This window comes from Dermochelys coriacea, chromosome 26 (genome assembly GCF_009764565.3).
Source record: "Dermochelys coriacea isolate rDerCor1 chromosome 26, rDerCor1.pri.v4, whole genome shotgun sequence".
In the NCBI taxonomy this organism is placed as follows: Eukaryota; Metazoa; Chordata; order Testudines; family Dermochelyidae; genus Dermochelys; species Dermochelys coriacea.
The window spans coordinates 16,238,943-16,255,794 of record NC_050093.1 but is presented as its reverse complement, the minus strand read 5'-3'; the positions used below and the strand labels follow the sequence as shown (position 1 = coordinate 16,255,794).

The window sequence follows — 16,852 nt, the reverse complement described above, 5'->3', positions numbered from 1 at the left end:
CAGGTATTTCCAGTGATGCAGTTAGCAGACATCAGATTAAACATTCCTCTTCTTTCCTGGATCTGGACTCTTGGGAACTGACAGGCTAAGCCGTCAACGTGAAGGGATTCCAGCCACAGGACTAGCTCCACCCAGAGTTCACTGGTCTTTGTGGCACAGACCCAGACAACTATTTAGATACGCATTTTCTGGACATTGGGCTGAGATTGTGGAAGGTTTCCCCTCATTTGATGAATCTGGGTGTCTGAAAGCAAGTCCCTCATTATTGCTCCCTGACAGAATCAGCACCAGCTAAGACTTTGTTTTAAAGTTGTACTGCACCACAAGGGAAGGAATGGTGAACAATAAACCTTAATACAAAAATCGGACCCAAGTGTCAAGAGCTCTAGGAACAATGAATGATCGTACACAGGATTACCTGCCCTTCATAGCCACAATGCAACTACTGCTTCAATAATCCTATATACTTCAGCCAAGCTAAACAAGTGGATTTTTGTAATTATTTCCCCTCGCACACTCCTGAATAGATTCCAGCAGTATGTTCCTGTTCCTGTACTGGTAGCTGGACAAGACATCATCAAATACATTTACATGCACAATATATTCTGATCAGGTGTTTCACCCATGTCAGGATTAGTGGTCATTACTCTTGCTCTAGTCTACGTTAGAAGCATGCAGCTTAGGAGAGCTTACAGAATCAGGTTTATAAACCCTTGGAAAGCACCAGCAAGTTGACAGAGAGCTCAGCCATCATGATCTAGACTAGAAGAATGGCAGCATATTACAGAGATCAAAATTAGAGACTGTTGCGAGGTACTGGAATTTCAGCACCTTTGGGATAGAATTTCAAGTACTGAACAACACACACAGTCATCTGTGCAACATACATGCATCTTCCAACCAAAAGCACTGTATTTTCAACCTCTCTACTTAATATGGGAAGGCTTTCCAAAGCTTCCTTGTCATGATCACTAGCAGATAATTACTGGTCAAAATTGAAACTGTGCATTCAACTTGTTTTAAAGTCCCACAGCAAGCCAAGGAACTAAGGAATGCAACAACATTGTCACAAAATTAGCACCATGACATATGACTGTGGATATTTCAAGAGAGATTTCTTTTTGACTGCACTATTCTTGCATGGAGAATACCAACAAAGAGCCCGTCTTCTCCAACCTGCTGAGGGCTACCATCATGGCCCCTAGAAGCAGCAGCAGCCTGTTGACGAGAAAACAGCAATGCTTTTTGAGGATTCCAGTAGCAAGGGATGCTAAGGAAAGGAAGCATGAACACCCATCTCCGTGAAACCTGTCTCCTCCTATCACTTTACACTTCCACAGAAATGCAATTGTTTGCACCAATGGACTAGTCAGTCCACTTACAACTGCAATGTGAAATTAACAAATGTTGATAGGAGACGAGAGAGAACATGGCTCCTAGATCTATCACATGGCACAATACATGTCCACTAGGATAACTAGAAGGAGTAGAAGAACTGGTGCGCTGCTGCTCGTCTGGTGAAGCTAATGTTTCACCAGATACAAATTTAGAGTGTGATCATTACTAAGGAAACTTAAGACCCCTCTTCCTGGTGAAGCGTTCTATCTACAACAAAGCTGTGAAAGTGAGAGAGGAGCTCAAGCAATGCGGCACTAACTGCTCTCAAAGCCCTCACCCAGTTTGTCTGAGGATGTGATAATATCAGCTGGAACGCACGAGTCCAGATCTGCATCCAAGATTCCCAGTGGGTCGAGCTGTGCTACATGATGCCCTCGAATCTATGAAATGGGCCAGGAATGGAAAGGAAAGTGGATACCAAAAAGGGAGAGGGGAAAAGAAAAAGAAAGAAAAAAAAAAAAGGGAAGGGATAAAAAAAAAGTTAAATTACATTCAAATTAATTTGCAGAATAATTCTCACCAACGTTTGGAGAAACAGTTACCGGTGCATCATCAAAATTTACACAACTAATGCCGAGAGGATCAAGCTTTGCAATGTGGTGACCCCTGACCTGGAAGCAACAACATAGATCAGTTATTAAACAAGTTCATTAAAAGAGACATACACATTTTCACATTCCACCCTTTCTGAAAAGCCACTGTACAAAAGGGATCCATTGCATGAAATGTATAAAAAAGTTGCCCATAAACATCACAACTTGTGTTAAAGAGCAACATGGAGTATACACAATATACAAAGTTTTATCAACATGGCCCCAGAACTTCCTGCCACCACCCCTCCCCCCGAATTAGCCATTATTAACTCCATTTTACAGATCAAAGTAAACTGTGGAGGGGATATTAAGGAATGCAACAGTATTGTCACAAAATTAGCACCATGACATATGACTGTGGGTATTTCAAGAAAGATTTCTTTTTGACCGCACTACTCTTGCATGGAGAATACCAACAAAGCTCCTGTCTTCTCCAACCTGTAGATGGCTACCATCATGGCCCCTAGAAGAAGTAGCAGCAGCCTGTTGACAAGAAAGCAGCAATGCTCTTTGAGGATTCCAGTAGCAAGGGATGTTAAGGAAAGGAAGCATGAACACCCATCTCCATGGGTGTTCATGGTGTTCAAGGTGGATAGAAAGCTGGCTAGTTCGTCGGGCTCACTGGGTAGTGATCAATGGCTACATGTTCAGTTGGCAGCTGGTATCAAGTGGAGTGGCCCAAAGGTCGGTTCTGGGGCCGGTTTTGTTCAATATCTTCATTAATGATCTGGAGGCTGGCGTAGACTGCACCCTCAGCAAGTTTGCAGATGACAGTAAACTGGGAGGAGAGGTAGATACGCTGGAGGGTAGAGATAGAATACAGAGGGACCTAGACAAATTAAACGATTGGGCCAAAAGAAATCTGATGAGGTTCAACAAGGACAAGTGCAGAGTCCCAGGAAGGAAGGAAGAATCCCATGCACTGCTACAGACTAGGGACTGAGTGGCTAGGCAGCAGATCTGCAGAAAAGGACCGAGGGGTTACAGTGGATGAGAAGCTGGATACGAGTCAACAGTGTGCCCTTGTTGCCAAGAAGACCAATGGCATTTTGGGATATATAAGTAGGGGAACTGCCAGCAGATCGAGGGATGTGATCGTTCCCCTCTATTCGGCATTGGTGAGGGCTCCTGTGCAGTACCGTGTCCAGTTTTGGGCCCCACACTACAAGAAGGATGTGGAAAAACTGGAAAGAGTCCAGCAGAGAGCAAAAAAATGATTAGGAGGCTGGAGCACATGACTTATGAGAAGCTGAGGGAACTGGGATTGTTTACTCTGCAGCAAAGAAGAATGAGGGGGGATTTGATAGCTGCTTTCAACTACCTGAAAGGGGGTTCCAAAGAGGATGGATCTAGACTGTTCTCAGTGGTAGCAGATGACAGAACAAGGAGTACGGGTCTCAAATTGCAGTGGGAGAGGTTTAGGTCGGATATTAGGAAAAACTTTTTCACTAGGAGGGTGGTGAAGCACTGGAATGGGTTACCTAGGGAGGTGGTGGAATCTCCTTCCATAGAGGCTTTTAAGATCAGGCTTGCCAAAGCCCTGGCTGGGATGATTTAGTTGGTGTTGGTCCTGCTTTGAGCAGGGGGTTGGACTAGATGACCTCCTGAGGTCCCTTCCAACCCTGATATTCTATAATTGCTTAGGCTGTAAGCGCTTTGGGGAAGGGCTTACGTCTTCATGTTCTGCAAAGGGACTTTTGAGCTCTGTCATATAATTTCTGAAAGCATTTCCTAAACAACAGGTCAAGGGATTGACAAGCATGACCTGAACACACGCCTAAGAGAAACACTATTAATAGCCTCTTGGTCCCAATCACATTCTAAGGTTCGCTTTCAACCCACAGTAGCTAGGAGACAAGAAAGTAGACCTATTGCATGCTCTGTGGTTTGGTAAGTTGTTCGTATTTTGTTTCTGCTTGGATCAATAGGATGTCCTAGTTTTATATTTAAAACATGTACAGTGTGAAGTTTCTCGGCTCAACAGCAGATAGCAGCCCAGAAGGCTCACATGGTTATGAATAGTCCTGGTTTCTTGTTTTTTATTGCTCCAGTAGTTAGACCTACAGCAGCAAGTCCAAAAAATATTCCAAAATATTTGAGGAATTCCCTTGTCCAAGCAATCTGCATAGCCATCCGTCTCTCTCGCATTTGATTCTGCATCAGTAGCTGTCTTTCCAGAACAACTGTAAAGTTCTTGGTTCAAGCTTGTAGCAGTGATGGAATAAACTGCTGGCTTAAGTCAAATCTCTGGTTGCTTCCAAATCATTGGAAGGTCCTCAGTCCTTTGGTTAGACTGCTCCCATTAGTATAAGTCCATAGTCCAGAGTTCTGAGCAGGAAAAAGAACTTTACAATTGTTCTGGAAAGACAGCTACTGATGCAGAATCAAATGCAAGAGAGACAGATGGCTATGCAGATTGCTTGGACAAGGGAATTCCTCAAATATTTTGGAATATTTTTTGGACTTGCTGCTGTAGGTCTAACTACTGGAGCAATAAAAAACAAGAAACCACGGTTATGAATGCAGCAGAACACCTTCTCCACAGTGAAGAAATTTATAACACTGGGGGTCAAATTCAATACAGGCAAAGCAAAGATTTTCTTCTTCGATGAAAGATTCTCAGAGATCAGAGAAGTGATCCCAAAGTTAAGAACAGACCTACCACCACCTTGGATCTGTACAGGAGAAGCACTTGTTATCATACAAGTTTTCAGAATTTAAGAACTCAACCATGACAAACCTGTAAGCACCATAGCATGTTAAGAGTCAGCTCCCAAATCAATAATGGCAGGGAGCGATCAGACCAATGCCAAGTTGGCTGGCAGGCTTAAATATGAATGACTAGTTAGTGCAGAGAATATAGTCCTGTTGCATTGCAACAATAATTCCAGAGAGAAGGAGTTGCGGGATGGATTGGGAGCAGAAGAGCAGCTGGTAATACTCCAAGACTGAAGTTGGGCAGATACATCAGTTCCATTTCATAGGTGATTGACTGAACCAAGGAACAAGACTTAAACCACTCAACAAGTTTCAGCACTGAAATAGCAAAGTGCTTCCAACACAGAGGATGGTTCTAAGGCGAGTCTCAAAATGGTTTAGTCTTTTTCATTCTAGCGGAGCCCCCACCTTACCACTGACACCAAGTTCCAGACTAAGCAGGATGTCAAAGGCCAATATTACAAGTCAGCTTCGGACCTCATCTTTCTAAAGAGCTTTAGGCTGTTAAGGAATAAGTATAGGCACTCAGATACCACAGCAAGGAGCACAGTATAGACACCCAGACAGAGAAAATTCTAAAGGCTGTGCAGACATTGGTTTGATAAAGGATGTTTCTCAGTCCATCTCTGATCTATTACAGACTTTGGGTTGTTTTCTACTTATGTGAATTGTTGCTAGGTATTCTTCAAAAACAGCTTCAGGAGTTCTGCTTCTGATATCAGAAAAGCTTGGGAAGATATCACTCAAACTCAGGAAAGTGCTACTGAGGGCTCTGATCTGGATATTGCTCACACATGCAGAGAGACCTGGCTTCCTAGCCCCACAATGAGAGATGCTATGCCAGATCAGAACTTAGTTGTTTTAATAAGTCTCATGCCAAACAGTTTCCTGCTAATGAGTTATGAATTCTTCCCTCAAACCATTGGGGTCATTCCCACCAACTGCCCGCTCAACTGATGAAACTTTGAGTTAATTTTCAATTTTCTATTTTCAATATCTACAGTTTTATCCTCCAGCTAGGAGACTGTTGTCCAGAACCTGCTGGGACTTAAAACACTGCTGTTCTTTATTCCACTGGTGTCAGCTGATTTTGAAACAGACCTGCTGTTTCAGTTAGGGGGCCTAGAGACAGTTTGATTTCTGAAAGCTTACTACAATTTGAAGGCAGTATCTTGCCTGATCTTGGTGACCAGGCCTCTGGATTTTGCAGACATTTTGACTCCCTTCCTGATCGGCTCCCACTCTGAGCTGCAAGTTAGGATATCATATTTGCAGCTCCCACTCGAGTGTGGACCCAGTTATACAGATAAAGCTATACCGCTGTAAGGTATTGTTAATTTCCTTTCCTGAATATAACTGGGATGTAGCTATATTGGCAAAGTCTATAAATCCAAGTTGTGCCACTAACAAGGCCTTAGTACTGTAAAGGATCCCAGTGAGGTTTAGGAAGTGATTTCTGTGGTTTAATCCGCTGAGGAGCCATAATTTAGTGTTTGAAATTAGGGGAACTCATTGAGAAAGCGCTGAGCACCTGCATCATGTGACGTCTCCAGAGTTACTGCTGATGAATCCCCACAGTGTCTTGGATTAGAATAAGAAAAATGGTCCCCTGCACCAGTCTGGGACCCACTCCCCACCCTTTGAACAGGCCTGTGATAATCCATGAGGATTGTCCTGTAATTGAAAGATGGAGACACCCATTAGATCAACCAGTTCAGCTTCTCAAATCATGCATGTCAAGTGGTCTGGGGTTCCAATACTAGAAATCCTGTTCTTTGGAAACTGAACAGAGGAGGGTCAGCTTGGCTGGTTACGGCTGTCAAACAGCTCAGAACTCAGAGCACCAGGAGATGGATTTGATAGTTGTCTGGATTCTAAACCAAGTCAGTGAGTATGTCCCAAATCCCTGAATGAGTGTGGGAACTGGGAGAAGTTAGTTTCCTTTTATCTTCTACATTTAACACAAAGCAGCTCTGCAGTGCAGACATGCTGAACCGTGTAGGCTGCCATGAGAGCAGCAAGGTATGGAATTCCACCTGAGTTGCTGGCATATGACTATTTCCTTCATTACAATCATACAAAGACAGATTGTTTTCCTGCCTCAAAACGCCTCTACCAACCATTACAAAAATTAATCAGATGCATAACTACTGGTATGATTAGAAAGTAAACCACCATTGCTGCCATTACGAAACTCAGCAGAGTAGGGTCACTGTTCCCCTATAATTAATCTGGAGATATTCGCATTCAATCCAGGTTTTAAGATGGTAATTGCCTGGTGCTTTTAAAGAGGCCATATGTCACAAACATCTGCTTTATCTGCCGGGCTCTGTAGCCCTTTCTTTACAGGCTTCTCTACATGGGAAAGATATCCTGGCACTACTTTACTAGAATAGTTATACCAGTATAACTCACTGTGTGGACACTCTTATTCTACCATTTCAAGGCTGTGGCAGGGAGGGGAAAAAGAAGGAGGAAATGGGGATTTGATATTCACCAGTAACCAGATTTAAAAAACAAAACCCACAACCTCAGGCTGGACTACGTATACACAACTAAAATCCAAGAATCTTTCTCTTTGCTTTGCCTGCTTATTCTACAAACCAAGAATGGGCAGACATTGGGTTTAGCTGCTAACATAAATTAGCATTGGGACTGAGGGAAGTAGAGTGAAGTGGATGATTCTGCCACACAATCAGGGATGAGATCCAAGACCATCTACAGCAGATTTCAACTTGACCTTGGGCGATGGCCTGACTTTTGGCCTAGAACAGTGCCTATGCATTACCAAGCAGGGTATGAGCTAAGTACTGCAAACTTGACCGCTTGTTGCATGAGCATGCAAGGCCTAGAGTCCTGCAGAGGAGAGACTCAGCTCTGCAGCAGGAGGGGTAGAGGCGCCACAATGTCTCTCAACAGCGATCCTGCTGGAACAGCTGTATTAACTGAGCTCATTTCAGCTCTCCCAGTGGGGAGACAGTTCAGGTAACAAGGTTTGCATTCAGGGGCTGGGAAAACAAACCTAGCCTTTATGAAAGAATAGGCTTGACCCAGTTTCCTAGGCAACAGTTCCAAATGTGATCAGGCCCCTACAATGCCTGGAGTGATCCCAATTTCTCATGGGAGCTCTTCCTTAGCAGCAGTGCCAGACAGCAGCTGGGAGATGGTGAGACAAGAGTTAAGAATAAAGAGTTCTGAATGGTAATTAGCAGTTTTGCAAACCTGCTACGGGGCTGCTAATAAAGGGGATGGTACAATGTGTGTGGAGTTGAAGGGATGATCAGATGAGATTACTTTCTTTTTGAAGTGTATAAATTGTGAGACTTGTGCACAATAAAGATCATAGGCCTGACAAAATGGAGAACAATTAAAAAAAAAAATATATGAACCACCCTCAGCAGCAGCATGGGAAACTACTAAACCACAAAACACAGTAAATTTAAGAGCATCTTGAGAAAAAAAAAAAAACAGCTCAGCAAGGAAATCGGAAGCAGTATAGATTCCATAGTTTATAGATGTTCTCTCCAAGACAGGACGCCTGCTCCCCTTGACAGGTTGATTTTTGGCATCAAGCTTTGTATTGATCTGGATGTTTCAGCCAGCATATTTAAACGTATTTAAGTAATCAGCGACAGCATGGCCTCTTCCTAACTGCAGATGAGAAATGTATCCTGCATTTTTATTTTAAGGCATCAGGGATTAATCCTGGAAGTATGTTGGGAACACTGGAGACAGAGTTGTTGCACAGCAGCAGGTTTTAAGCTAGGAATGAAGTGGGAGATGCATTATTGTTAAGAAGTTAATTCTAGAAACTAATCATCAACCAAACAGTCAGGGATGGGCAAAGGTATGTCTCTTGTTTTGCCAGGATGGGGTTAATAACTAGCTTAGCTGTGATAATTTGTTTGGGTAAAAACAACGGTTTTGGCTCTCCTATTATCTAGGAAGTGTCAGCTAATGCGTCCTTGCCAACAGATCAGTGGCTTGCAGTTAAAATGAGGTAGGTTTTACACACAGAACAGCAAGGAAACATTCTTAAGCTATACTTACCATGTAAATGCAACACAGAACGGCCAGAACAGTGGAAGCCTTTTCCTGCACCCAAGGGTAACAGGTTTAGCTCCACCAGTAGTTCAGAAAAGTAACAGCATGCAGGTTGCTTACCCAGTCACCAAAATTCTGCATGTGATTTCAAGGCAACAACTTGAATAGTAACAGGGCTGATTCTCCATTACGCTGCACTTTATCTAGGAGGCATTGACACCAGTGCAAGGCAAGTGGCAATGACTATACAAGCTGCAGGCAGTCAAGAATCAGGCCCCATATCTTTAAAAAGGAGCAAATCCTGAACTGAAGACTGGTATCCATTCACTACCACCACACAGAAGCGTTCTTACCTGATATGCCCTGATAAGAGATTGCACTGCAAGATGGTCATCCACTAGTTTATCTACATTTGGCTGTGCTTGAACCAGGGACCGTGCTTGCGTCAGTGCAGACAGGCTGGTGCTCAGTGGAGGGGGACTTTGGTAAGCAGTACCTGGAGCAGCTCCAGCATTGGCATTGCGAAAGAATATGTCCCATGACTAAGGAGACAAAAGGAAAAAAGAGAGTGACAGATCCATTGCACAAAAATTCAAAAAGCATTAAACCCCATCCCACATCTTGTCTACACTAGTTTTAGGACTGATCTACACTCAAAAGTTAGGTTGACCCAGCTACACCACTCAGGGGTGTGAAAAATCCACACACCTCTTAACAATTATTTAAGCCAACCAAATCTCTGGTGTACACAGGACTAGGTTTCTGGAAAAATTCTTCTATCAATTTAGCTACTCCCTCTTGGGGGGGGGGAGGGGCGGGAGGTGTCAGGGGAGAGGGAAGGGGTGCCCTAACTACACCAACAGGAGAACTCTCCTGTTGGCATGGGTAGCGTCTACACTGAAGAACTATAGCAGTGCAGCTGCAGCTGCGCCACTGTAGTGTTTCAAGTGTAGACAGGCTCCCAGTAGCCTAAAGTCTCCCACTTATTCACAGGTTTCAGAGTAGCAGCCGTGTTAGTCTGTATTTTCAAAAAGAAAAGGAGTACTTGTGGCACCTTAGAGACTAGCAAATTTATTAACTTATTTATTTATTAACACTTATTCACAGTCACCATTTCACACAGCTAAACACACTGACAGCAGCCAGAGAGTCAGATCTGACGGCCAGAAGGCACCACTGTAGTAGTGTAGTCTGATCCCCTGCATAAAACTGGCTATATGACTGCCCTGAATTAATTCCATCTGCAAGTCCAATTGCTGTGCATGAACTAGAGCATATCTTTTAGAAAGACATCCAATCTTGATTTACAAATTTTCTGTTGAAGCAGAATCTACTACAATTGTTGGTAAGTTGTTCCAACGATCAATTACCCTGATTGTTAAAAATTTGTGCCTTATTTCCAGTTAGAATTTGTCTAGCTTCAACTTTCAGCCATTGGATCCTGTTATACTTTTTCCCAGCCACACTGAAGAGCCCTCGTGACATTATACTCCATATTCTTTATGAAAATATGCTTGTGATAGGAGCATGACATAACTAAGATGTACTTTAAGCAAGAAGGGCCTTGTAAGGTATCGTTGGATAGGTTATGATTTACTGAATATGATTATCCTATTTGTATGCATGTATCATGTCTATATCTGAAATTAAGAAAACTGACTACGTATCTATATTTCAACTGTGTTACTTTGGGTGACACCCCCTGCTAACACTTCATGTACAATGATGAAAAAGCCTGTGATGGCCCAGCAGCAAGAGACAATGGACTGTAAAAGACCTTAGTCTTCCTGCGAACATGTGGGTCAGCCTGTGAAGAATGGCTACAGGGACCCTATAGAGGCATGTGACCACATCACCCAATACTGAAACGCATCTCGAATTCTGTACTTTTTCACCAGAAGCTGGAGGGGGGTGGGGTGGGGGGAAAGAGATAGTGTCACACTAGGAAACAAAGGACGTGGGGAGTGAGGTAATCCAGGTTGTGAGTTCTCCCCTGCTACCCCACCCAAGATGACTGCAAGAAACAACCAAGACTGAACTGGGGGAAAGAACTGAACCCAGTCTGGAAGGGCGTCTGTCCTGTGAAGAAGATTACTAGAATCACATTTACGGGTGAGAACTTAAATTTATTAACTATAATGGTTACATGTATTTCTGGTTTACAATATAACCCAATTTGTGTGATTTCTAACAGGAGGGGCGGGGTGAGGGAGGTTCTCCACATTGAGAGAAGAAGCAAATTTCATATAATTTTGGGTTTGTACTCCAAGTGGGGGTGGACATCTGGGCGTTGTGGCAAGCCCCTTAATCTTAGCCTTCTCAGAGTGTACCTCTTTCTCTCTGTGCAGCGGGATGTGGCCCTGCCTGTGCTTGGCTGGAAGAGGCTGGGAGAAAAGAGAAGGGTTACAGTAATAAGGTTACATGGTTACTACCCTCTGGTATAAGCGTATAAACTATATGCACCTATATATATTTTCAATAGGACAATTCACTTGTGAGTAACATGGAAGTAGCAGGTGTATAGGAGGAATGAATGGTAGAGCCAAAGCACTCAGGATAATATTTCCATGCACAGGGAGCAGCATGGAAAGAGGCGGAGATTGGAATGAAATTTACTACATTTAACCAGTTCTTTACGGATTTAAGGTTCAAAACCTGGTGGGAGGGAGGAATTTTAAGTCCCCCCCACACTTCACCTTCCCTGCCCCCCTAAAGGCTGTGGATGTGGGAATGTGGTGGAGTGATAGTACTAACCATAAAGGTAGTGAGATAAAATCTTTTATTGGGGCAACTTCTGTTGGTGAAAGAGACAATTTGAGCTACAGAGTTCTTTTTCAGAAGAGCTTTGTCTAACTCAAAAGCTTGGTCTCTTTCACGAACAGAAGTTGCTCCAATAAAAGATTTTACTTCACCCACCTTGTCTCTCTAGTATCCTGGAACTGACACAGCTACACCACCACTGCTGACAGCTCTGAGCGCGCACACACACACACACACACACACACACACACGCGCTCATTGATCCTCAATCCTGCTCCAGATCTGAAGAAGGCAGATAAGCATGCCCTCATTTTACAGATGAGGAAATGGAGTCCTGAAGGTAAGAGTGATTTTTTGGGGCACAAAGCACTTCAAGAAAGCAGGTCCTCACACCACTTGGCCAAGGCCACAAACAGCAAATCAGAGGCAGAAATGGGAGAACAATTCTGGAGTTCACAGCTCCCAGCTCTATGCAGATGCCCTGCAAGCAGCAGTCATTCAAACTACCTCATACAAGCTGCTTTGCGAAGGTATCTTGATCTTGACATGGTGGGGCACCTCTAAGCCCTGGTCTACACTACGAGTTTAGGTCGGATTTAGCAGCATCAGATCAGTTTAGCCCTGCACCCGTCCACACTACAAAGCCAGTTTTTCCTACTTTAAGGGCTCTTAAAATCGGTTTCTGTACTCCTTCCTGACGAATGTATTAGCGCTGAAATCGACCTTCCTGGGTCCAATTTGGGGTAGTGTGGACGCAATTCAACGGTACTGGACTCCGGGAGCTATCCCAGAGTGCTCCATTGTGACTGCTCTGGACAGCACTCTCAACTCAGATGCACTGGCCAGGTAGACAGGAAAAGCCCCGCCAACTTTTGAATTTCATTTCCTGTTTGGCGAGCGTGGCGAGCTAATCAGCACAGGTGACCATGCAGTTCCAGAACCGCAAAAGAGCTCCAGCATGGACCGAACAGGAGGTACTGGATCTGGTCACTGTATGGGGAGATGAATCCATGCTATCAGAACTCCGTTTGAAAAGATGAAATGCCAAAATATTTGAAAAAAATCTCCAAGGGCATGAAGTACAGAGGCTATAAGAGGGACCCACAGCAGTGCCGCATGAAACTTAAGGAGCTCAGGTAAGCCTACCAGAGAACCAGAGAGGCAAACGGCTACTCCAGGTCAGAGCCCCAGACATGCCACTTCTTTGATGAGCTGCATGCCATTCTGGGTGGTGCCCCTACAACTACCCCAGCCCTGTGCGTGGACTCCATCAATGGACTCTCACACAACAGGGATGCAGATTTTGGGGAAGAGGAAGATGAGGAGGAGGAGGAGGTTGAAGCACAGCAAACAAGTGGAGAAATCATGCCTGTGTTAGCCACGCGGTGGGGGGAGGGGTGAAGTGATCATCCCAGAGAATTGTGTGTGCGCGCGCATGCGCGCACACGCAGGGGGCTTAGTTGGGTTTGTGCTGCACGTTAACCTGAAAACTGCAGCCCCTCCTTTTAAATGGCCAACCCATTTTAAAGGGCCAACCCAACGGGTGCTTGGTATGTGAAATGAGGGTGCTGTTTAAAACCATTCCCATATGTTAGGAAGGTTAAAGAAGCCAAAAGACTGTGGCTTACCATGTCTGCCTGCAAGCCAAATTCTGTTGCCCGCCAGCCCTGTGTGTGTGATCTCGCACACCATACTAGCAGGCCCTCGATAGAAGAGGCAAAATGCGACCTTTTAAAGAAAGCACACATGCTATGTAATGTTAACAGCTTGGTTCACGGTGAGTCTACCCATTGTTCTCTAAAATGTCTCTTTTTAAAGACTAATCTCCCTTTTTCCCCTTCCGCAGCTTCAAACGTTTCATCGCTCCACGCATCATCTCCGTCCCAGAGGCTATCAGAGATTAGAAGCCAAAAAAAATGCACTCCCGATGAAATGTTCTCTAAGTTCACGCAGGCCTCCCACCCCAAAAGAGCCCAGCACAATGCGTTGAGGGAGACTGTCAGAATCCAGGAAAGCACAAAATGAACATGAGGACAGGAGGGACAAGTGAGAGGAGAGGTGGCATCAGTGTGAGGAGAGGAGGCAGGATGCAATGCTGAAGCTACTGGAGGATCAAACTGATGTGCTCCGGCATATAGCTGAGGTGCAGGAAAGGCAACAGTAGCACAGACCGCCACTGCAGCCCCTGTGTAACCAACCACCCTCCTCCCCAAGTTCCATAGCCTCCTCTCCCAGATGCCCAAGAATGCAGTGGGGGGGCCTCCGGGCACCCAATCACTCCACCCCAGAGGACTGCCCAAGCAACAGAAAGCTGGCATTCAATAAGTTTTGAAGTGCAGTGTGGCCTTGTCTTTCCATCCTCCCCTCCTCCCCCGCCCCACCCAGGCTATCTTGGCAGTTATCCCCCCATTTGTGTGATGAATTAATAAAGAATGCATACATTTGAAACAACAACAACGACTTTATTGCCTCTGCAAGCTGTAATCAAAGGCGGGAGGGGAGGGCGGCTGGATTACAGGGAAGTAGAGTGAACCAAGGGGGCGGGTTTTCAACAAGGAGAAACAAACAGAACTGTCACACCATAGCCTGGCCAGTCATGAAACTGGTTTTCAAAGCTTCTCTGATGCGCAGCACGCCCTCCTGTGCTCTTCTAACAGCCCTGGTGTCTGGCTGCGCGTAATCAGCGGCCAGGCGATTTCCCTCAACCTCCCACCCTGCCATAAATGTCTCCCCCTTACTCTCACAGATATTGTGGAGCACACAGCAAGCAATAATAACAATGGGAATATTGGTTTCGCTGAGGTCTAACCGAGTCAGTAAACTGCACCAACGCACTTTTAAACATCCAAATGCACATTCTACCACCATTCTGCACTTGCTCAGCCTATAGTTGAACAGCTCCTGACTACTGTCCAGGCTTCATGAGCCATGGGATTAAGGGGTAGGCTGGGTCCCCAAGGATAACTATAGGGATTTCAACATCCCCAACAGTTATTTTCTGTTCTGGAAAGTAAGTCCCTTGCTGCAGCCGTTCCCACAGACCAGAGTTCCTGAAGGTGCGAGCGTCATGTACCTTTCCCGGCCATTTCACGTTGATGTTGGTGAAACATCCCTTGTGATCCACCAGTGCTTGCAGCACCATTGAAATGTACGGGCTGCCTTGGTGGTCCGGTCCCAAGATAGGGATATGCGTTCTGTCCATCGCCCCACCACAGTTAGGGAATCCCATTGCAGCAAAGCCATCCACTATAACCTGCACATTTCCCAGAGTCACTACCCTTGTTAGCAGCAGCTCAGGGATCGCGTTGGCTACTTGCATCACACCAGCTCCCACAGTAGATTTGCCCACTCCAAATTTATTCCCAACTGACCAGTAGCTGTCTGGCACTGCAAGCTTCCAGAGGGCTATCGCCACTTGCTTGTGAACTGTGAAGGCTGCTCTCATCTTGGTATTCTTGCGCTTCAGGGCAGGGGAAAGCAAGTCACAAAGTCCCATGGAAGTGCCCTTATGCATGCGAAAGTTTTGCAGCCATTGGGAATCATCCCAGACCTGCAACACTATGCGGTCCCACCAGTCTGTGCTTGTTTCCCAGGCTCAGAATCGGCATTCCACGGCATGAGCCTGCCCCACTGCCACTAGGATGGCCAAATTGCCGGGGCCCGTCAGACTTCTTTAAGAGAAGTCTGTGTCCATTTCCTCATCACTCTCCTCACCAGGCTGCTATCACCTACTCGCCTGCTTTTGCAGGTTCTGGTTCTGGTTCTGCATATACTGCTGGATAATGTGCGTGGCATTTAGAACGGTCACAACTGCCGCAGTGATCTGAGCAGGCTCCATGCTTGCCGTGGTATGGCATCTGCAGGAGAGCAGAGTGGCAGAGGAAGCGGTGGGTGGATGACTATGCCGACAGCAATATGGCGCCTGCATGGAAAAAGGCATGAAATGATTGTCGGCCATTGCTTTCACGGGGGGGGGGGGCGGGGAGCAAGGGGTAGGCTGGCAGCAGACGGTGCAGTACAATTGCTAGCTGTCATCATCTCCTGGGTGCTCGCGGTGCTGCTGGCTGGGAGAGCAGCCTGAGGCAGAATGGCCCCCTCAAGGATTGAACTCACAACCCTGGGTTTAGCAGGCCAATGCTATCCCTCTGCCAATATTCCAGGCAGGACTGAATCTTCATTAGACAAAAAATTTAAAGAAAAGAATGACCTGAGTCACTCCCATTTATGTCTAGCGCCCCTGACAGACCTCACAGAGGTCTGCCTGGAGCACCCATGTCTGCCCAGGTGCCCCGACCAATCTCACTGAGGCCGGCCAAGAGCATCCAGGAGATGACAAGGATGGCTACCAGTCATAATGCACCATCTGCTACCACAAGACAATGAGCTGCTGCTGTGTAGCAATGCAGTCCCACGTCTGCCAGCACCCAGGAAATGTACGGTGACGGTGAGCTGAATGGGCTCTATGCTTGCCGTGGTATGGCTTTGAGCTGGGGGTTGGACTAGATGACCTCCTGAGGTCCCTTCCAACCCTATTATTCTATGATTCTATGGCGTCTGCATGGGTAACCCAGGAAAAAAGGCGCAAAACGATTGTCTGCCGTTGCTTTCACGGAGGGAGGGGGAGCCTGACAACAATGTACCAAGAACCACCCGCGACAATGTTTTTTGCCCCATCAGGCATTGGGATCTCAACCCAGAATTCCAACAGGTGGCAGAGACTGCGGGATAGCTACCCACAGTGCAACGCTCCGGAAGTCGACGCTAGCCTCGGTACTGTGGACGCACTCCACCGACTTAATGGTCTTAAGTGGGGACACACACAATCGACTGTATAAAATCGCTAATAACTTGACTTCTATAAATTCAACCTAATTTCGTAGTGTAGACATACCCTAAGAGTGAAGGGATAGGTGGGCCTGCATGACGTATCTAATCCTAGTTCTCTCTTTGGAGGTTGCTAATGATGCACTCAGATATTGCAGGGAAGTAGGCCACACAGGTACCTTAGATATAAGGCCATATGCAATTTGGGACAGTTGCATGGTAGGAAGGGCAACTTGTTTTACAACAGCCAACAAAGAGCCATCCATTCATGAGGGCTTTGGTCACTAGTGTGCTTTGAACCAGTCACCTAGAAGCCAGAGATCCCATTTTCTAGTATCAGCTCTTTGCCCCACTCGGACTGTTAAGTTTCTGTTCAAATGGTTTTGTTACTTTTAAAGGCAGCCAGTATTCATACATTAATTTAAATACTCGCCCTCACACCCTATGCTAGAAAGAAAACCAAACTAATGGCCGAGAGTGACTAAGTTATTGCAAGCATATCTGTATTTTACAGA

General features: G+C 45.5%; 1 protein-coding gene across 8 annotated transcripts in view; it reads right to left on the bottom strand.

Moving 5' to 3' along the window:
* OGDH (oxoglutarate dehydrogenase) overlaps positions 1-16,852 on the bottom strand; it is a 106,161-nt gene that overhangs the window by 67,901 nt on the left and 21,408 nt on the right. For 3 of the 8 annotated variants that reach the window (XM_043502975.1, XM_038384650.2, XM_038384652.2), the window contains exons 2-3: positions 9,107-9,295; positions 1,676-1,778 (exon numbers count right to left, since the gene is read on the bottom strand). In XM_043502975.1, coding sequence (XP_043358910.1) covers positions 1,676-1,778; positions 9,107-9,295 — 292 coding nt within the window. Of the gene's footprint in view, positions 1-1,675; positions 1,779-1,918; positions 2,010-6,222; positions 6,265-9,106; positions 9,296-16,852 lie in introns of those variants that run through there. The other 5 variants (XM_038384651.2, XM_038384653.2, XM_043502976.1 and 2 more) reach the window with 3 other exon arrangements.